General features: G+C 44.0%; 1 protein-coding gene across 2 annotated transcripts in view; it reads right to left on the minus strand.

Moving 5' to 3' along the window:
- KIF26B (kinesin family member 26B) overlaps positions 1–16,479 on the minus strand; it is a 499,837-nt gene that overhangs the window by 461,915 nt on the left and 21,443 nt on the right. The window contains exon 3 of one of the 2 annotated variants that reach the window (XM_055084204.1): positions 10,241–10,297. The exons of the other annotated variant lie outside the window; for it this stretch is intronic. Within the exon in view, the coding sequence (XP_054940179.1) occupies positions 10,241–10,297 (57 nt within the window). The remainder of the gene's footprint in view (positions 1–10,240; positions 10,298–16,479) is intronic. 2 annotated transcript variants of the gene reach the window in all.

Below are 16,479 nucleotides of genomic sequence, written 5' to 3' on the forward strand. Positions count from 1 at the left end.
CAGCGGCCATGGCTCACGGGCCCAGCCGCTCCGCGGCATGTGGGATCTTCCCAGACCGGGGCGCGAACCCGGTTCCCCTGCATCGGCAGGCGGACGCGCAACCACTGCGCCACCAGGGAAGCCCCTGATAGGGTTTTGATATGAGTCTGCAAGCAATTGATTTATTATGGTCTCTGTGCAGTCAAACCTCTCTGCTAATGATGATCTGTATTTGCAGCCACTCCCCAGCACTAGCATCTCTGCCTCAGCTCCACCTCAGATCATCAGGCACTAGATTCTCATAAGAAGTGCACAACCTAGATCCCTCGCATGCGCAGTTCACAGAAGGGTTCGCACTCTCATGAGAATCTAACGCCGTCGCTGATTTGACAGGGGTGGAGCTCAGGCAGTAACGGGAGCGATGGGGAGTGGCTGTAAATACAGATGAAGCTTGGCTCGCTTCTCACCTCCTGCTGTGCGGCCTGGCTCCTAACAGGCCATGACGGGTACTGAATTATACACTTAAAATAATAAGTTTTATGTTATGTACATTTACCACAATAAAAATTAATCAACAGTGTTTTATTTAATCATTGTTTAAAGAGGCAGAAGTTCTGGTTAGTGAATTGTACCTCTAGCAGGAGTGATAGTCAAAATACTTAACACCTGGTGCTACCTAGTCCCTGACTGATCATAAATAGAAGGCATGTCCAACCCATAAAAAAAGACACCCAACAGATCAAGGACAATGGCCATAAACAACCAGGTAAGCCTTACTGGTAGGTAGCAACAGTATCTGCCCTACTTCTAGGGATAATTATAACCAATTGTCAAGTACACTCACCTTTGGAAGTTTATAAGGCACACTAACAAATACCACCCAATTCTCCTTTTCCTTGGTCAGCCATGGTACCATCAGTTAATGGCCAGATATTACAATACAATTGAGTTGATTATAAATTCCTCTTCATAATAATGATACAGGGGCTTCCCTGGTGGCACAGTGGTTAAGAATCTGCCTGTCAATGCAGGAGACATGGGTTCGATCCCTGGTCCGGGAAGATCCCACATGCCACGGAGCAACTAAGCCCATGCGCCACAACTACTGAGCCTGCACTCTAGAGACCTCGAGTCATAACTACTGAGCCCGTGCACTGCAACTACTGAAGCCCACAGGCCTAGCGCCTGTGCTCCTCAACAAGAGAAGCCACTGCAACAAGAAGCCCATGCACCAATGCCCGTGCAGCAATGAAGACCCAACACAGCCAAAAATTAATTAATTAATTAATTTTTTAAAAAATGATACAGTCATATCTTCCAGAGAGCACATCCTGGCTGTACGAGCTCATCCCTGATCAATCATTTCTTCAGATGGGTTTGTTTGAAGGTTTTCTACACATGGATAACATCATCTATTAGGTGTTGACTTTACTACTTTCCATGTTGGGAGGTAACTTCTTCTCAACTTTCTTCCCAAATTTTGGTGGCATCTTATCACAGGAAAAACCAGGATCACAAATAAACAAATGTTTCTATTTATACATGTTTGGTACTTATTTTTTACAGCAAGACTAAGGCATCATGAGACTAAGGGAAAATGGCCACCTCCTTCAAATCAAAGAACGCTTTACAAAGGTGCTGAAGTTTTAGTGACAAGAAAAGTAAGAGAATTATTTTGGGAAACTTACAGGAAAAGACATCCTATATACAAGAGGAAAATGGGTACTGGCACAGGAATTAGGAACCGGTGTTTTCAAAATCAGCAGAGTTGCTCCTGGGGAAATGAGAGACTGTTTTCAATGTAGCCAGGGTTCCTGTGACTGATTACAGGCTGTACTAATGGCAGCTGTGAGGTTGCTGCCCTGCACCCTCCCCTCTACAGAATCCAGACCCCACAGTAATTCTGGGCTAAAGATCCAGTAGACAGTCTTACATGGAAAGTTAGCAACCAAATGGCTTGATTCTGATGATACCTAAAAGGAGGAGGGGTTCGTGGCAAGTGAGCCCTAGTGATCCGAGCAGCTGCCCACGAGCCCCTTCTGTGGAGTGGTCCTTACCCTGTCTTTCACTCTCCCTCAACACCCTTGCAAGTCTAGAGAAGATGATGCTCTTCCTGGCCCCCAAAGTTCTAACTTCTCGAGCATCACACAGGAGGGATAAGGTTTATTACGTTTAATTTAAGAACTCCTTCAGAAAGAAAACCCTCAGCAGACATCTAGAACCCAAAGACTGCCACAGCCTTAGGACCACAAAGCCCCGAGGGCACAGCAAACACACTTTTAAAGACAGTCCAATTGTTAGTATCAAACCTGAGGTAAACATTGCTTCCTTGCAACTTAACAATATAATAGAGTGAGATAAACTTTAAATCACACTTAGCTGTTTTGTTATGAAAGTGTTAAGAAGGTGTGCTTGGCCCAGGAAACATCATTATCTTTTGCTTTCTTAGAGTAAATGACATTAAAAAGAAAAGAAGAACCATAGTTAACTTTCCAGAGCTGGAATAATGTAAGAAGAGACTATTATAATCTATATTTTCCAGGAGATTTTTTTTCCAAGAAAAGAATCACCAGTGCAAGATAACAGTTCACTATTTTTTTACTGTGGTAAAATATACATAAGATTTACCATATTAACCATTTTAAGTGTACAGTTCAGTGGCATTAAGTATATTCACATTGTTGTGCTACCATCACAACAAGATATATTATGGTGATATATAATCGATTCACCCATCAGTGGATGCTTGGGTTGCTTCCATTTTTTGACTCTTGTGAATAAAGCTGCTATGATTGTGGCTGTGTGAATATATGCTTGAGTCCCTGTTTTCTATTCTTTGGGACACATACCCAGAAGTGGAATTGCTGGATCACATGGTAACTCCATGTTTAATTCTTGAGGAACCACCATACCATTTTCCATAGCAGCTGCACTGTGTGACATTCCCACCCTCAAGGCACAACAGTTCACAATTTTAAAGTTTAAACATTTTTGTTGGCGGAATTTACTTGGCAGCTAGTTTCTCAAAACCTATCTTGTCGGGATTTTCCTGGTGGCGCAGTGGTTAAGAATCTTACTGCCGATGCAGGGGACACGGGTTCGAGCCCTGGTCCGGGAAGATCCCACATGCCGCGGAACAACTAAGCCCACGCGCCACAACTACCAAGACTGCACTCTAGAGCCCGCGAGCCACAATTACTGAGCCCGCGCACCACAACTACCGAGCCCACGCGCTACAACTACTGAAGCCCGTGCTCCGCAACAAGAGAAGCCACCGCAGAGAGAAGCCCACGCACCACAATGAAGAGTAGCCCCCGCTCGCCGCAACTAGAGAAGGCCCGTGCGCAGCAACAAAGACCCACGCAGCCAAAAATTTAAAAAAAAAAAAAAAAAAAAAAACCTTTCTTGTCACTAGTTTGCAAAGCATAATGGGAAAGTTAAAATGTCTCTCCTAAACTGAGCTGTTAAATCAAACTCAAACATGACAGTATGAAAATGTGATCCTGGAACAAAGAGAAGCTCTCAGAGAGGGAGGTGGGTTTTGCTTGTTATTGCAGTGGCCTTACTTCCCACCCACTCCCCCACTAGCCACATCTATGTTCTACAGTGTCTTAAATCTGCCCCTTGATTCCTATTGCAATGTTGGCTATCCTCATTCAGATGCTCATCATTCAAACTTGAATTTCTCCAAGATCTGAAAAGTAATCCTCAACCACAATTTTCATTATCTCACTCTTAAGCTCGAGAATATTAATTAATTCCACGTCCTTTGCTTATTGGCAAAGATGGCCCTTAACCCACTTACCCTATCAGGTGACTAATAAATGCTCTAATAATTGTTTAATATTATCTAGTAAGCCATGAAAGCTGAGTCACCATTTCATCACCTCCCAACATCCCCTCCCTACTCACAAAACTCAAATACCAAGAGCCTTCCAATCCATATTCTCCTAAAGTACGAATGAATGTGTTCAGTATTTGGTCAAGACAGGAACCTGAATCATCAATGTTCCTGTTTGTCAGGCTGGTCAAAAGCAAGTGACCACAGAAACACTCCACTTCATTAGCCAAAGCACCAGTTATCCACAGGTCTTACCCATCTTTTATTCTGGAGAAATAAATTGTTAGAAAAGTGCTGGACCTTTTTCCAGTACTACCATAGTTCTTTCGGTGATGATGGTAACAATGACATCACTTTATTGAGTAGACACTTCCACTGCCACATTTGATTTTTGCCTAAAAGGTAACCAGGACATGTATTAAGACTCCCACTTTACAGAAGACCCCATTGGAGGTAAGTCACTTACCACACGGCTCTCAGAGCAGAAAGTGGGACTAGAACCCCTCCCGGGGTGTTCTGACTCCTGACCTTGTGACCTCCCACTCTCAGTTCCTATTGCCTTTCAGGCTCACTCTCTAAAAACAACTCCTGTCAACCATAAAGCTAGTGAAATTTCTTTTACTTGAGAGACACAGTGAGGTCATCCCAGAGGATAACTTACCAAGGCTGTTTAGCTGGTTTCATTTGCACCCGAATAAAGCAGAAAATGAAGAAACTCAGTAAGGGGGCTAGTGGGATGACACTTACCCTGAGGTTAGAGAAGCAGGGCCCATTCTTTACCAAAGGAGATTTCACACAGCTCTCAGGGGATCAGCATCTCCAGAACCCATCCCAGTCCGTGCCTTATTGATGAGGGAATTTTGTCGTTGTTGCTAGTATTTAGAAAACTAGCATACATGGGAGGGGAGGAGAAAATATAAATGCTGGAAATACAAGTAAACTGGTGGCAAATGGAATTCTTCATGTTGGTCATTAAACTGCCAGATGACTGCCTATTCCTGTGACATAAGGAATGTGTTACCCCTCAGGCTTTGCCGAGAGAAAAGAGAGACCAGAGTGTTGTTGACTGAGAACAAAGCTGACGTTCAGAGTAACGAGAGGACCTAAGAAAGGATGTTTAGAGTCACTTAGTCCCAGAACAACTTGTGTCTCTGGATATTGTCCAGACTCTCCCCCCCTTATACCATTCCTGAAGGCTGGAACCGCAGGTCTTATTAAGTATCTCCACTGCCTTAGCACACAGCAGACTCTCAAAAATGTGGGTTGACTTGAATGTGAATTGGATGATTTGCATAGTCCCAGAGAAGCAGTATAAAAAAATCTGGCTCTGAAAATTAACTGTGGATTCGAGTGTCTTGGATTCCAATCTAGAATCATATGGTTTCCCATTGTACTGGGATGTAAATACCCAGAGAAACATTTTATTGCTCTGGACAGGCTTTTTCAGTGCAGACAAGGGACATGTTCAATAATACATCTCTATCTGCTGCAGCAGTAATAAACATCCATCAATCCTCTCAGGTTTAGGAGGAAGAAACCAAACAGCCATATTTGCTAAAAACTGTCCATCACGCACTTACACAGCCTCTGCTCCCTCGGAGATCAGGTGCAGGCGCACTTCCATACCTAATAAAAGAGTTCCTGAGAAGTCCATCTCAACTGCACCAAGGAGAAACTGCTCTTTAAAGATAAACCATGGGCAAATCATTTTGTGATGAGAACTGTTGCTCCATATTTAATTTGTTGCATAAACTCAGAATTTTAAATAGTGGCCTTTTCTTATTTTTATGCAGGAGAGATGAATACATTCAATCTTCAATACTTTCCCCCAAGATTTTAAAATCAAATGGTGGCTGGAAGAACATTAAACGTGAACCAGCTGCCCTGGAGATGCACACAGGGTGTACTTGTGTGTGCAGATGATTCAACTGTGTGGACGAGATCAGCACCTAAGGCCAACCCACAATCACTCTCCATGATCACTCGGTTCACTGTAGGACTAAGCTATATCTGGCAATGTGCCCAAAGTGTTTTGAGACCTGGCCTGGAGCTCAAGTTACAGAGTATTAAAATTCATCTCGACAGGCTACCACTCAATTTGTCTTTTCGATTTATGCCGCAAGAGGGAACATACTATGAGGTCACTGCATCTCTAGTGACTTCCATCTTGTGTCACTAGTCTTGGTTTTTGGTAAAAATATGGTCAGCATGTCACCTTCCCCCACATCCCCCCAAAGTCATATCTGAAGCTTGGGGGACTCGGGAAGAAAACCAGAGCTGTGCTTAAGAAACCTCCTGTGCCTTTTGCAGGAGGGTGAGGGATAGGGTGTTAAAAAAAATACCACTGAAAGCAAGAATGGAGAGACAGCTTTATCAAATAACTACATGACAGCACTGCAGCAAAAAACCTGATCACTGTCTGCCCTTCTGACAGCTCACTTGGCAGGCTGCCCTGGTACCACAATGACTTAATTGTGCCATGCCACCAGGCCTCTCTCTGATGGCTCATTTGCTTTGTCACCTCTGAGGCTGGTCAAGAGTCAAGCTTTCTTGTGCTGAGTGATAAGGTCCTGAAGTCCATCTCCCACCTCCAAGTTGCTTGTGTGACAGTTCTCCCACCCCTCCAAAGATGTGTTAGAGACTTTGGCAGGATTTCCACCCCCTGCCTGCTCATGTGCCAACTTTCGCGTCAGTCTCTGCAGTCCTGATTACCCAGCATGTAATGGCCACCATGCATGTTTTGTTAAAAAATAAGGAATGGAAAAGAAAATGTACAATAGTATTCTAAATCTATCTTGTTGAAACTTCAATGAGTCTGGGAAAATTTTTTATTGCAGGAAAAGTGAATGGTCTTAATTCAAAATGGATCATAGGGCTTCCCTGATGACACAGTGGTTAAGAATCTGCCTGCCAAAGCAGGGGACACAAGTTCAAGCCCTGGTCTGGGAAGATCCCACATGCCGCGGAGCAACTAAGCCCGTGCACCACAACTACTGAGCCTGCGCTCTAGAGCCTGTGAGCCACAACTACTGAGCCCACGCACTGCAACTACTGAAGCCCGCGTGCCTAGAGCCCATGCTCCGCAAGAAGAGAAGCCACCACAATGAGAAGCCTGTGCACCACAATGAAGAGTAGCCCCCGCTCACCGCAACTAGAGAAAGCCCGCACGCACGCAGCAACGAAGACCCAACACAGGCAAAAATAAAATAAATTAATTAAAAAAAAAAAAAAGGATCATAGACCTAAGTTGGAGCTAAAACTATAAAACTTTTGGAAGAACATATAAAAATAAATCTTCATGATCTTGAGTTAGGCAATGATTTCTTTAGATATGACACTAAAAGCACAGCAATAAAAGAAAAATTAGTAAGTTGGACTGCATCAAAAATAAAACTTTTGTGCCTCAAATGACATCATTGAGAAAGTGAAAAGATGGGGAGAAAATACTGGTCAATTATATATCTGATAAGGGACTTATATCCAGAGTATATAAAGGATTCTTACAACTCAGTAACAATAGCAACAACAAAAAGCCCAATTAAAAAATAGACAAAAGATTTGATTAGACATTCCTCCAAAGAAAACATATGAATGGTCAATAAACACATGAAAAGACGCTCAACCTCGTTAGTCATCAGTGAAATGCAAACCAAAACCACAGTGTGATACCTCTTCATATCCACTAGAATAAAAAAGACAGACAATAACAACTATTGGAGAGGATGTGGAGAAAGGAATCTTTATCTAATGCTGGTGGGAATGAAAATGGTGCGGTCACTTTGGAAAACAGTTTGGAAATTTCTCAAAATGTTAAGCATAGAGTTGCCATAAGAACCAGTAATTCCACTCCTAGGTATCCACCCATGAGAAAGAAAACCTATGTTCACACAAAGGTTGATACACAAATGTTCATAACATCATTTTTCCTAATAGTGAAAAACTGGAAATGACCCATATATCCATCAATTGATGAATGGACATATAACATGTGTGTATCCACGCAATGGAATGCTATCTGGCAATAAAGGTATGAAGTTCTGATCCAGGCTACAACCTGGTGAACCTTGAAGACACTGGGCTAAGTGAGAGAAGTCAGTCACAAAAGACCATATATTGTATGGTTCCATGTATATGAAATGTCCAAAAAGTAGATTAGCGGTATCCAATGGCTGAGGGGACCAAGAGAATGGGGAGTGATTGATAATGGACACAATTTCCTTTTGGAGTGACAGAAATATTCTAAAATTTGATGGCTCCAAAATTCTGGAAATACACTAAACCCCACTGATTTGTACATTTAAAACAGGCAAGTTGTATGGCATGTAAATGGTATCTTAATAAAGCTATTTAAAAACAGAAAAGAACAATCTCACATTCCTACTTGCCCAACAGTCTGGCCTACACACAAATTGTCTGGCCCACAGAATCAACATCAGCCAGCCCACGGTGGCCAGCACACCCTCCTCTGCCATCTCCGCGTCTCAAGCTGAAACTAGGAAAATCTTGCCAGAGCAAATACACCTACCTGACAGCCTCATCTTTTCCCTAAAATCATAATTTCCCAAGAAAATCAATCCTAGAATCAAAAGAAGAGACCAAAGACGTAAAGTACTTTAAAACCTGTTGCTGGGTGTCACCATGCCTTATAAACAACCCACCTACACACACACACACACACACACACCACAGTCTCAGAAAATTGCCAGGTGAAGCCATGATTATTTTTATCTGGATTATAATAAAATGAAAGAAATGTTCATCTTCTTGTTGCCTTTTTTCTTTTTTTTTAAATTTATTTTTGGCTGCGTTGGGTCTTCGTTGCTGGGCGTGGGCTTTCTCTAGTTGCGGTTAAGCGTGGGCTACTCCTTGTTGCGGTGCATGGGCTTCTCATTGCGTTGGCTTCTCTTGTTGCGGACCACGGGCTCTAGGTGCGCGGGCTTCAGTAGTTGTGGCACGCAGGCTTCAGTAGTTGTGGCTCACGGGCTCTAGAGTGCAGGCTCAGTAGTTGTGGCACACGGGCCTAGTTGCTCCACGGCATGTGGGATCTTCCTGGACCAGGGCTCGAACCTGTGTCCCATTCTTAACCACTGCGCCACCAGGGAAGCCTGTGACTTTTTTTTTCTTTTTTTTTTTTTTACTTTACTAGTACATGTTTCTCTCCTGAATTCTCCTGAGCTAATGTGATACAATCTTGAAAATTTACACCATAATGAGATCAAGAGGGGTTGGCAAGAGCCTGTGCAGTAAATTGGCATCCGTGCTAATCGATAACCTACTTTCAGATGAAAGGAGTCAGGCCCAATCCATCTCCACACCAAGGCCGCTGAGCAAGCGAGCGCCGCCTTGTCAGTGTGCGCGCTAATTGACGCTCTCACAAAGCCAGGGGCAATCTTATCCAGGTGATCCATTAGCAGAAAACTACTATAAAAGGAGCAAGACAGGAGGGGGAAGAATCAGGGTAAAGAGGTTAAACAGCACAAAAGTGATTTAAAGGGAAAAAAAGGGTTTGAATTTGTGTGTGAAAGAGATAAAGAGAAGAAACTTTACTGTGGAAAGACGCTGAGTGCTCTGGCAAATTCCTTGCTGGCACAGTAATTGTTATGACTCTCCGGCCTCTCAACGTTGGAAAGGCTGGGGTAGGGGAGGGGAGGGCACATGGCCCCCACCCCACTTCCCGACAATAGAGAAAAGGATCTACGCACTGACTCCAGAGGACCCCAAGTGCTGCTCCGGTCGTGAGCAAAGTGTGTGACTATTTCTGTGGTTTGGTTCTTTCTGCTTCCTTTCTCTTACTCTTTCCCTGGTAACCACTGGCCCATGAACTGTACACCTACCTCGGGCAGAAAAATGAACACAGCCCTCACTGCATGAGCAGATCTGTACGTTTTAAAAAGTGACTACAAATCCCCTCTCTTAGCGACTCATCTCTACAGCCTCCAGCATCTGAAGCTGAATGTTCAAACCCAGGAGAGACATGAGTCCCTCCCACACTTAGAAATGAGGAGGATCTGACATCCACAAAATATTTCATAGGAAAACAGAAGTTCCAGTGAAACCAAATGTTTCAAAGACAAGATATTCCTTTAAAATCTCACAATAGTCTCCTGCTGGGCGCACTGAGGTCTTGCATCCCTCCAATTCTTTTCCTTATTGCTGCCAGCGATTACGCTAGAGCACAGGTCTGGTCCCCTGCTTAAAACGCAGAAGGAAATACAAGTATCATATGATATCACTTACATGTGGCATCTAAAAAAAATGATCCAAATGAACTTATTTACAAAACAGAAACAGATTCACAGACTTTGAAAACTTATGGTTACCAAAGGGGCAATGTAGGGTGGGGGGGTGGGATAAATTAGGAGTTTGGGATGAACATATACACACTATTATATATAAAATAGATAACCAATAAGGACCTACTGTATAGCACAGGGAACTCTTCTTAATATTCTGTAATAACCTATACAGGAAAAGGATCTGAAAAAGAATGGATATATTTATACATAGAACTGAATCATTTTGCTGTATACCTGAAACTCACACAACATTGTAAACCAACTATACTCCAATATAAAATAAAAAAATTTTTAAATAAATAAAATGCCACAATAAAGAAATTCCTCCAAAAAAAATGCAGTCCGGTCCTCGGCCAGGCCCACAAGGCCCTGCACCTGTGCTCACCTCCGTCGCCCTGGCCACCACGCCCGCACACGTGATGCTCCCCCCAACCCCACACCCACACACCCACACACCCCCACCCACACACCTCGCCCTCCTCCCCCTCTGTTGTCAAGGCCAACACCTGCTTGTCCATCAAGGCTCAGATGAGGGTCCACCCTGGTCCTCCTGACACTGCCTCAGCCGCTCCTCTTTACCCTCCACACCTGCCCCACAGCCATCATAACAGGCTGAGGGCTTGTTTATTTACACCCTTTTCTCCCCTACCAGTAGGTAAACCTCTTGAGACCAAAGTCTGAATCTCATTTGTTTCTGAAGCTGTAGGGGCACACATTAGGAGCTTAGGAGATGTTTGAGGAATGAACATGTGAATAAGAGTTTTAATGAAGTCATCTGGGTCTCTCTCCTTACAGCATTCTCTGGAGTGTTCCAAATGCTATTTTACTTCAAAATAATGTAGAGCAGGGAGTGGGAGATGGGGAGTTGTTTGATGGGTTCAGAATTTCAGTCTGGAAATACAAGAAAGATCTGGAGAAGATGATGGTGATGGTTGCACAACAGGTGAATACATTTAATGCCACTGAACTGCACACTTAAAAGTGGTTGAGACAGTAAATTTTATGTCATGTACATTTTACCACAATTTAAAAAGAGACAACTTAAGGGACTTCCTTGGCGGTCCAGTGGTTAAGACTCGGTGCTCCCAAGGCAGGGGGCACGGGTTTGATCCCTTGTCAGGGAACTAAGATCCGCCATGCGCAGGGCACGGCCAAAGAAAAAAAGAAAAAAGAAACGACTTAGAATAAAGAGCACCGGGAGTCTTCAGACTAAAGGGACAGCCCAAAATCCGCTCACTGAAAGGACTAAGAAAAAGCACTTGGACAGAAACCAAAGCTGTAAGGACAGTGCTCTCTTATTTTAAAATACGGCCCCATAATCATGATAATAACTCCAGGGTCAAAGTCAGTATTTGCACCTGAAAGTTCCAAGCTCCTAATGAAATGCCCAGCACATAGTAGGTGCTCTAAATATTTCCTGAATGTTCTTAGAATCATTTGAATAAGTGGCTCAAGCCATCGTTCTGGTGCACTGGTGTTGAGATTTGACCTCTGGGTGGGACTGCCCTCAGGGACGAAACAGTAGATGCTCAAGCAAGCACCTGGCTCCTTCAGCCCCTGCCAGAGCCAGCTCTCCCTGCTGCCTGAGCCCTCACCTTCGGGGGTCTCCCCGCTGAGTGGAAGCCGCTCTGATCCCACCCCTGGCCCAGCTCTTACGGTAACCACTCTCCCCTCTCCCCAAACAAAAAACTGATTCCCCACAGCAAGTCTCTCCTTTTCTCAGCTAAGCGCACAGGACCTGAGGCCATTAAACTTGCAGGTTCCGGAGGTTCTGGAGAGCGCTTGTCTCTCTGTCTCATTGAAGGGTTGCTGTGCTAATGAGAAACAGGACCAGCCACTGCCTACATATCCATCACCAGAAGGCAAGGGGCGCACGCGCACGCACACACACACACACACACACTCACACACACACTCGCGCCAAGGCAAGCAAATCAAAACCAGTGGGCCATGAATCCTACCCCTTCGAGTCGCAGGGAGTATGACAGCATTCACACAGAGGGCCCAGGAGGAGCCTGCCAGGCTGCCCCAGCTGCTCACAGGACATTCATCAGTGTCCGCCATTTGCATTGTCATGTTAACGGCCCAGGTTCTTCATAAGCTTCACACCCCACAGTCCTCTCCCCTGAAAAAAGCCCTAAATAGGGTTACTTAGCACTCCTCTTTTATTGAGATAGTGTTATCTTACAGGACCTTAGGGATCAATAAAGACTGCATTATCTTTCTTTAAAAAATAGGGGGAGAGGCCACACCCCTGTGTGTCCATGCAAAAGTTACAGCAGAGCTCTCTGCAAACCACCTATTCACAAAAGTTCCAGAGAGCGTTAAATGCTTCAGACTGCGTTCTATTCAGAGGTAAACATTACCTACAAAAGTCACAGAAAGAATCATCTGAAATCCAGAGGGCCCAGAGGACTGTTGGCCCATCCTGTCAGCCATATTCGTTCCACTGCAGCTGAAGTTACAGTTAAAGGATGAGTTGACATTCCAGGTGTCCCTAAAGCCCTTATATCAAGCTTGAAAGAGCTGAACTGGACCCCCATGCCTATCTGGTGTCTTTGGGGGCGGTAGCTAACATATGACTTATTATACAACACCTGTCAGGACTTTCCCCACCTTCTATGCCTTCAACTGCCAGGCTCACATCAAGAGTGTGCAGCTTAAGATACAAACTACTATATATAAAATCGATAAACAACAAGGTCCTACTATAGCACAGGGAACTATATTCAATATCTTGTAATAAACCATAATGGAAAAGAATATAAAAAAGAATATATATATATCTCTGAATCAGTTTGCTGTACACCAGAAACTAAGACAACATTGTAAATCAACTATACTGCAATTAAAAAAAAAAAAAGCACGCAGCTTAATCAAGGAAATTAACAGGGGTGGGTGCAGACTACACCAGGCCCAGAGTTTTTGGCTCCTGGAGACAGGACCAACTACAGCAAACACGTGGGGAAAGTGGGGAGGAGGATCCTGGATGCCAGCTGGGACACAGAAAGAAAAGGAGACAAAATCTTATGATAGACCCAAAGGATGCATCTTTCCTGAACTCTCTGGTCTCTTTCCATAGAACATGATACTCTACTTACTAGCAAATTCTGGTATGACCTTCATAGATCTGAAACTATTTCTTCTCAAACAAATTTTTTTTTCTTTTTGAAAAATAGTTATTTATTTGGTTGCACCGGGTCTTATTTGCGGCACGCGGGATCTTCCTTGCAGTGTGTGGGACCTTCATTGCAGCAAACAGGATCTTTAGTTCTGGCATGCAAACTCTTAGTTGCGGCATGTAGTTCCTTGACCAGGGATCAAACCCAGGCGCCCTGCATTGGGAGCACAGAGTCTTAGCCACTGGACTACCAGGGATGTCCCCCAAACAAATATATTTTGAAAAAGAATGCCAATGTTTCACAGGGAATAAACACTGAGATCAAATTTCTCAGGATAAAATTTCACCACTTTAAAATCATGCTTCCATGCTTATGGCTCTCCCTTTAACTCTAGACAGGAAGAGAAAACAATCAGAAGTGGAACAAACAAGAAGAGGCTTTTGAGGAAACATTAATACAATAAAAGAGATCTTCGAACTTGGATCATGGCCTCTTTGTTATTTTCAAATCATGGCTGGACTTTCTACACTTTGCCACAAAATTATATTTTCTAATTCCTGTACCTTTTTTAAAAAATAAATTTATTTATTTTGTTTTTGGCTGCATTGGGTCTTCGTTGCTGCACCCGGGCTTTCTCTAGTTGCGGTGAGCGGGAGCTACTTTTCGTTGCGGTGCGCAGGCTTCTCACTGCGGTGGCTTCTCTTGTTGCGGAGCATGGGCTCTAGGCACATGGGCTCAGTAGTTGTGGCTCACGGGCTCTAGAGCACAGGCTCAGTAGTTGTGGCTCACAGGTTCAGTAGTTGTGGTACACAGGCTTAGTTGCTCTGCGGCATGTGGGATCTTCCCGGACCAGGGCTCAAACCCATGTCCCCTGCATTGGCAGGTGGATTATTAACCACTGTGCCACCAGGGAAGCCCCATCCTGCACCTTTTTTTTCCCCAAATCTTTACTTGATGGAATCTAAAAGGATCTCAGCCGATGGAAACTTGCCCTTGGCTGGCATTCGTAAAGAGACTCACCTAGTACCTCAAAATAAAAAGGCAGCCCTGCCTCCTATTCACTTTCCCTCTTCCAAGTTCCCTGTTCTAGGCCTCTGTGTTCATGTCACCACCTCGGCTGAGTCATCCAACATAATCATGCTCATAGCACAGGTGACCTACTAGCCACCATAGTGAATGAGCCTGAACACTGCACCCTAAGACCTGGAAAGGAAATGGGTTTCAACCTTCTAAGACCCTTATTTCAGAATTGTACTCAGAGCTAAACAATGTTAACTAAGATTTCATCCTTTCTCAAAACTGTAGGAGGGAAAGAAAAAAAAAAAGGGATCTGAACCTCAGTACTTTGTAATTCATATATATGCCCACTCTATACATTCACATGTAATATAGATTGTAGCCATATGCAGCCTATATTCCAGGAATACAGAATTACAGCTTTGGCATTTTTGTATTAACATTAACATAGGTGGTGCCTTTTACAGAAACATTTCTAGAAATTGAAGCTCCATTCCTGGATTTTCCCATACCTATTTCTAGCCACTGTCTAGTGTGTTATGTCACCCTATCCCGCTTCCTTTCTCTGCTGAAATGCACTGGAGTCTGGAGGCTGATTGGCTCCCAGCTGTAACAGAATATATAGCCTTTCACCTCTGGGTCACAATATTGAATCTGGGCCACATCAGCAGCATCTGAAAGCAGTTACTGTACCATCTATGGCCTTGCTTAAGACAAAAGCCACTGTTCTAGCTTTTCATTCTTGTGGGAAGCCTCAACCAGGAAAGGCAGCAAAGAATGAGCAATGGCCCCCAAAAGAAACTCCCAATTAGCAAGAGTCCATGAGAATGGTTTGAAGGGCCCTTTGCAAGAAAAGCTTAGGTGCTTCACAGACTGATGGCTGTGGCACCTCATCTGTGGCCAGAGTCATCAGGTATGTTATGCTATGGTACAATTCCCTTTCCTCAACCTGCAAAGTGTCAGACACCTGTAAAAAGGCAGGTATTTCAATATCCCCTGAAATCCCATAAACTCCGCACTGCTCCAGAAACGGCAGGAGTCTTAGGCTCTGACCTGAGCTCGCTGGTGACATTGATCGAGAGTCCAAGGCTAGAACAGTGACTGGCACAGAGCAGATGCTATATAAACTGTTGTTAAATGGATGGGGGAAAAAAAGCTTCTTGGTCTCTCTTTTGCCTATTAAATGAATTTAAGACAGACTACCCTACATCCAGCTATGACATTCCTTAAAGGGAGGCTGTGAGAAAGAAGGGGGAAAGTGGCAATGGCCCAGTACAGTAACCTGAAGAAAGCAACTATATAAATATAAGATTTTATTAACTCATCTGATCTTTAAAAGGGTCCATTTGGTCTAACTCCAAAAAAGCAATACACACAAAATGTGTTAGCAAATTTGGAAAAGTGATGCTGCCATTGAACATATTGCTGTCAAGCACCCAAGAGCTAATAAGTCATTTTTTTTGGAGTTTACTGCAAAATGTACAATGCAATTACAGTAATGTATTAGTAACTATTATTCAGGGAACCATTCAATGTGCTGCCCACAAAGATTTATTTGCCAGCTTAATGTGTTTACCCAGTGATGATAACTGCCCACGTAAAACTTTTCAAATGATTACAGTCACAAATAAAACAGCTGCTTTGCGCTGGTTCCTGCAGAAGAGAGTAACGTGGGTCCTGCCCGTGACACATGCCCTCCCACATCAAATGCAAACGGAGGAGCTGTCAGGCTCCTGGCTGGCCACGGCCAGTCCCCTTCTCAGAAGGTAAGTGGAAGTAAGAGAAAAGAGAGAAAGGGTGAGGGGTATTCCTGCATCCCTCCAAAGGCCCCTCACCGGGCCCACCTCTGCAATACCTTCCCCTCTCCCCCTGAGGGGCTCTAATAGGGCTCACAGGGAGGCAGCACCACGAAGGGGGTAAAGCACCACGAAGTGGGTAAGGAGGGGGTGAGGACACTGACCCAGATACCTAACCTCACTGAGTTTTCTCATCTGTAAAAGTGGGGACAGTAGCCGTACCCCAGTCCTGGGGTGGTTGTGAGGATTCAAAGTGATACTGCACATAATGTGCTTAGAACCATCCAGTGGTTAGATCGACAAATGTTATCATGTTTACCCTTCAGGAGCCCTTACTGGATGAAATCTCCCTGCTCAGGCAGTCCACAGGGATATCTCATCCCTCAAAACACTATTTTGTGACACAGTTCGTACTGCTATCTGTGTGT

Source organism: Physeter macrocephalus, chromosome 4 (assembly GCF_002837175.3).
Source record: "Physeter macrocephalus isolate SW-GA chromosome 4, ASM283717v5, whole genome shotgun sequence".
Classification (NCBI taxonomy): domain Eukaryota; kingdom Metazoa; phylum Chordata; class Mammalia; order Artiodactyla; family Physeteridae; genus Physeter; species Physeter macrocephalus.